Consider the following 6,281-nt stretch of genomic DNA (forward strand, 5'->3'; position numbering starts at 1 on the left):
GGAGAGGGAAATAATAACACTTTTAGAATAAAGCCAGAATCCCTATCTCTCACATCCTAAAATTTTAGTCCCAAGGTTAAATTTCTTCTTCGTTGATCGTGATGAAGACCTTGGACATTCGCTCTATTTAATTTGCGCGGCTAAGTTACCCTTAGGAATTAACTAGCCATCCGTAAATTAGCGTTGGATCATGCTCCATTCACTTTATAGTAAACATCAGGTTCAAGCCACCTCGTTCGATAAAGTGTTATACTACCCTTTCAGTGGCTTTAGTCAGACGACACTCATGCCCTGTGGGAATGCCACTTGTCCCATAGTACAAGGTCCCAGCCCTTAGTATTCACTAGCCATCCGTAAATTGGCGTTGGGTCATGCTCCACTTCGTAGTTAACATCACGTTCAAGCACGCCTCGTTTGATAAGGTCTGCCACTGCCCGTTCAGCGGCTGTTGTGACGACACTCATGTCCTGTGGGAATGCCACCTGTCCCATAGTAAAGGGTCCCATGTAATATATGGGAGGTGAAGGATCGTCAGTTCCAGGAACCAAGGAGAAATTGTTGATATCGATGAGGGCACCAGACGGGCGGAAATAATTGACCCCATTCCTTGTCACAACGTTTGGATGATCTCTATGATGGTGGGACTCCATGGCATTCCGGAAAGGGACCAAAATCTCTTTGATTAGTTTCGCGTTTCGTAGAGATATCGTCAAGGGGGAGAAATCTTTCCCAAACGCAGCATTCTGACCAGTGGCATCGATCATGACGTCATGATGGGCCTCACACGTGGTATCACCGTCCTGTTTCCATGACAGTTTGATGCCACTTTTATCTTCTGCTTCCTGAATTTCATAGTTTGTTCCAATCTTTTTTACTTCAAGGTAGCCGTCTTTCATGAGAGCCAGGATCTTTTCAGCATTTTGAACTGGGAAGGGACCAATAAGGAGGTGCAGTTCCGTCTTGATTTCTTCGAACCTGATGCGATCTTCGGCTGAAAAGTAGTTGAAGGCCTCGTCAAACACTGCGTAAGACTGATAAAAAACATTCTGAAGAAGTACAGGAACGCCAGTTTTCAGACTCTCTTTCGCTTCTTCGAGTTCTCGGCTTAATCTCTCGACCGGATCAGTTGTTTGCAGTAGCTTTCTCACTATAGTAGCCGCTTCTTCTAACGGCATCGTTTCCCAGCAGTCTGGCAGGTGCGGACGAAGTCGAGGAACTTCATCATAGACTTCTTTCTTTAGGAGATACCAGAAGTCATCCAGTGGAAGAAACCCGCCATTGGCTTCAATGATAGGAATAAAAAATGCAGGTGTTAGGTATTTGTGCTTGAAAATCTTGTTTACAACCACGCCCATCACTTGAGGGAGAATTGCCTTGCGTCCATACATTGTCATCTTGAATTCTTCGGCTCCTTGAAAAGGTACGAACTTCCAGTAGTCCTTGCCGTTTTGATGCATTGACTGAAATGACCCATTCTTTTTACTTAGAGTCAGCACAGCGTCTATTCCTGATAATGAACAGCCAAATATCCCTGAGTTACCTCCAAGTTCGGTTCTGTTCTGGATGTCTCGTGGTGGAAAGGGTGAAGGAAGCCAGTGTGAAAAATTCGGAAACCTGTTGTAGGTCCAATGTCCTCTCGCAAGGAACAAGTTTCCAGCAAAGACTTTACTCTTCCTGTCAAGCTCAAGTTCATACCCAAACCTACCCAAAACATTTTTCGGTAGAACGGAAGTAACCTTTGTCAGGCGCCGAACATCCACTGTGAAGCCCTTATCTCTGAGCGCCATCACAAACTGACTGAAACGGTTGCTTAAATAGAGACCCACCACAAATCTTGGAAAAGGTTTATTTAACCAGGTTGGATTCTCGCTTGCATCAGTCCCCAGACTCACTCTGTACTCCGAAGGGAGGGAGCGTAACCAAAGCAGAAAGTCAGATCTTTCAGGTAATGGTATATAGGTGGCTGTGACCTGGGTACATCCGCCAGCGATATTAACTATGTGTTCAGGAATGGTCATGTATTTTGAGTATGGCATTCCTGGTCCTACGTCTTGACTAGACTCCACCACCAGAATACGGAATGGACCGTGCCCTTTAGGTATCATGTTTGAAGACATTTGGCCAAGCACAGACGTGCCATAGGCACCAGCTCCCACTATTGCGATATCATACACTGGGCCAGTTCCGTTCATCTTTGTTCGTAGTTCAGATACCTGTAATGATAGAAAGCAAAGTGAAGGAGAATCAAATATAGGTGAAGAAAGACTCCTCAACACTTCTGCTCTTTCACCTCTTTATTTGGTGTTCTCGGGTCGATCTTACAGCTCTCGCTCAGCTAGTCCTATACAGCTCTTTTTATACGTTCTTAATCTGACTGAACAAAAAATTGCCAATCACACGTCAAAATGACACCTGCGAGACGCACTAGGTCTGCGCGTCAGCACATTAACATACTTTTTCCACTACAAAGAAAATCGTTTGTCTTGACGGGATCTTACAGGTTTGTCAACATCAGACTAGCACGAACGGAGTATGACAATTTACAAGAAACGAGTTGCAATATCTATAAACAAGTTACACAACAAATTTACAGAGAAAATGACGATTTATGATTATTACATAACTAAGCTAAAATAAATAGACAAAAGAAGGAAAGGAAAGGTTACGTTTATACAAACGTTGGCCGTGTAGCACTTTATATTTTAATCAGAGTTAACTGAATAGAGTGTAATGTGAAGTGCTAGATGTACATGTTCATTGCCGTGACTTTAACATCTTCAGTTCCCACGGCCTGCTCCCGTCTGACCTTGTAGCTCAGTCGGTAGAGCGGCGGAGATCTAACCCGAAAGACGTCGGTTCAATTCCCACCCTGGTCAGAGTTTTCTCTGTCCTTGTGTGGGCCCATTTCGATCAGTAGGGCTAACACTCACATGGTTCATATGGGATAGAAATCTAGCACTTCAAAACATCATGACCTTTCCGTTTATTCATAAAAGTTAGAGACTGCAGAAATTTTCGTGTTTTTAAGATCGATTGTCATTAATCTTTCGATGAGAATTCGATTCACAGTTATATATAAAAACTATGTAATTTTTTTTCTTCATCTGTCTTTTGGCTTGTCTTTTTCTGGTGCAAACGCAAAGCCAAACAATGTTCGGACCTGGTATCAGATCAGACTAACAAGAAGAGGCATTATGAAGCGGAAACAACACCTTCAGTCCTTTCTTAGTGTGTGCAATAAACGTTTGCTTAGTGCAACTGCAAGACATGCTGGAAAACGTCCGTCAGAGTAACTTGCAGTTAATTTTTTTTGCAGAACTTTTAGTTAAAGAAGAAACGAGTGAATTTTACTCAAGAGCGTGTTTTGTTATCTTTGAGCTGAATTTATTACCAAAGCTTAAAAAACTGAAAGACCTTAAAATGGGACAGGACATTAAAAAATAATTAAACGTGTGAACGTGTGAGCCAAACGGCCTCTGCTGCCGCGACATGTGGATGACCCCTCAAATGGTCTTAATGTCGCCCCACTTGAAAAAAATAACTGGAACGCTGCAGTTCAATACCACCCAATTCAGTGCCTTTTTTTTTCTGTAACGCGTACCACAGACAACCCAGTGTAAGCTTTTTGGCGCTTCTAGTTGAAGTAACGAATGAGTAACTTGAAAATCAAAATAACATGGCACAGCTAGAGTAATTCATTCACCCTTTAGCGCTGTTAACGGTACAATATAACAAAACTGGAATTTTTGACCAAATTTTAGGCCGTTGGCAAAACCAGGATCGGATCGGACCGGACCGGACCGGACCGGACTGGATCGGATCGGATGGGATCGGATGGGATCGGATGGGATCGGATCGGACGGGACCGGACCGGACCGGATCGGATCGGATCGGATCGGCAAAACCCGGACTGGTTCAATATCAAAATTCCTGCCAATAGACAGTTAAGGTTACTTTCCACCTTCACGGGTGTCCTCCCGGAAAAAGTTCGTACTCGCGTTTCAATAAAATCATTGCAAACTATACATCAGAAGAAAGCTTAATAAATGTGGACAGTTTTTGTATGCAAGGGCCAGCTGAACAAAGTACAAGTGCCGGATCTTGGGAGATCTGACCAGCAAATAATATTTAGACTAAAAACTAAATAATTATGCAAGGCTGGTTGCACGGCTGTGAGGATATATAGTTTTTGTTTGACCAATATTTCGTCGGGTACGGCCCGACTTCTTCAGGGAGTTATGTACGAGTTATGATTTAACTCCCTGAAGAAGTCAGGCCGTGCCTGACGAAAAATTTGTCAAAGAAACTCTATATATCCTCACAGCCGTACAACCAGCCTTGCATACTTATTTTGTTTTTAGTCATAATAAATGTAGTTTACGCCAACAAATATAGTTTAACCGAGTTTTCCTTTTATTGTCAGGAGCCGGGAAGACGTGAGACCACCGAGGGTTCTTCTAATTAATTTATCGGGTATCGGATGCCGCAGCACGAGCAAAATGACTTCACTTGATTTTATTGAAACTAACGCGAGTACGAACTTTTTTCCGGAAGGACACCCGCGAAGGCGGGAAGTAACCTTAACTGGTGACCCAGGGATGTAATGTGTCTATTGGCAGGAATTTTGGTATTGAACCAGTCCGAGTTTTGTCGATCCGATCCGATCCGATCCGTTCCGATCCGATCCGATCCGTTCCGATCCGGTCCAGTCCGGTCCGGTCCGGTCCGATCCGATCCAAATTTGGTCAAAGGTTAAAACCTTTTTTAGATTGATTACAGAGTGCCCAATTTGTGCGAAATTCGACCGTCAAAAAAGCACCCTGGTACATGGCTTTCTCAAACGAGACTATATTCACCGGAATAAGCAATGTGTCTGCTGCAATTAAATTCAATAATTTTTTTGAGTAAATGAAACGGACAATTTTTGAGGCCCAATTTCAACATGCTGTTTGTTTGTCAACAAAAGTCGACCTTTGACCACCAAAGCAGAGGCGAGGTATATTGAAATCACACACGCTAATCTCGATTTATTCACTCAACAATTCGAAGCTTTAGGTTTACTAACATAGTACAACGTGAATTGACTGGAACTATTGTAGGTCAAGTGGAATGGGTCATTGAAATTTAACTCTCTTGGTTTCAGAGTGACATATCCCGTAAAGCCATGTACCAGGAAAATCCAACCAGCGTGTACTTATATAAAGGGGGATACCTTCCTTTGTTTGTTTTGCAGGTATGTTCACAAAGTGAATTAAGGAGACTTGTTTGCTTAAAAAATACGGAATGAATGAATCTTGCTAGGATGCAAATTTTTAGGTTAGTTTATTTTAATAGACCTTATTCACGATGGCCGCCATGTTGGATTTGCTACCATCATGCAAATTAGCTACACACTTCTGAGGGGGCAAACAACACAAGTTCGAGAGGTTATAACGAACACCTTAGCCACACAGATGATTTTTTTCGCGTTCATTGAATGTTTATCACCTAAGCAGTAAAATACAATCATTACACAAGTTACTTCGACGTTTTTTTAGTGAAAAATGAGCAGATAACGAAGTAGAAAGTCAAAATGTGAAAGGCAATCAAAAGATAAAAAAAAATTATAAAAGGTACTTAATTCTAAATTCTAAAATGGACTTTTTGCAATGTTATTTCAATATTTCGTTGAGCCGATTTTCCGCAATTTGCTTTTTTTTTCAATGTTTACCCCTCAGCATAACGTATGGGTAATTTGCATGGCAATATGAAAACCAACATGGCGGCTATCGTGAATAAGGCCAAGAGATTATCTTGATAAGGCCTATTACCGGATATATGTCACTCTGAAACCAAGACAGTTAAATTTCAATGACACGTTCCACTTGACCTACAGGAGGGTTTGAATGGGGTTAAGTGTTGATTGCTTTTTGCCTTTAATTTTTATTGTCTGCTGTTAAATTGACCATTTTTTACGTGTTTACTATTTCTGGAGAAAACACTGTTAAGTGTTCGGAAGGTTTTTCGTGAAAACCCTATAGCCTCTTAGCATTGTCAACTTTTACCTGGTTTTGGAAATTCGGTAATCAAGTCACTCTTGAACTTTGAGCCTGTGCCCAAAAGGGCTGCATCTTCGGAGACCTTCCTTTCATCAAACTATTAGCATTCTTCCTTAATCCCCAGGCCTCCCAGAATACTGAGCAAATTAAAAATAAACACTCAGCTTTAAGTTAACATCCCGCTGATGCTTCACTTGAATAACTGCGTAGCCACCAGTGTGGACCACTGAGTTAACCTGCAAT

At 42.0% G+C, this 6,281-nt stretch overlaps 1 protein-coding gene across 1 annotated transcript; it reads right to left on the bottom strand.

Annotated features, from left to right (window-relative positions):
- Positions 1-284: 284 nt before the first annotated feature.
- Positions 285-2,192, bottom strand: LOC138053501 (uncharacterized protein YdhS-like). The gene has a single exon (XM_068900131.1). The coding sequence runs from the start codon at positions 2,190-2,192 to the stop codon at positions 285-287; it is 1,908 nt and encodes a 635-aa protein (XP_068756232.1).
- Positions 2,193-6,281: the final 4,089 nt, after the last annotated feature.

The sequence above is a fragment of the Montipora capricornis genome, chromosome 6 (assembly GCF_036669925.1).
Source record: "Montipora capricornis isolate CH-2021 chromosome 6, ASM3666992v2, whole genome shotgun sequence".
Taxonomy (NCBI): Eukaryota; Metazoa; Cnidaria; class Anthozoa; order Scleractinia; family Acroporidae; genus Montipora; species Montipora capricornis.

Coding starts and splice junctions, on each gene's coding strand:
- LOC138053501 (XM_068900131.1), bottom strand. CDS start 2,192: ATGAACGGAACTGGCCCAGTGTATGATATCGCAATAGTGGGAGCTGGT.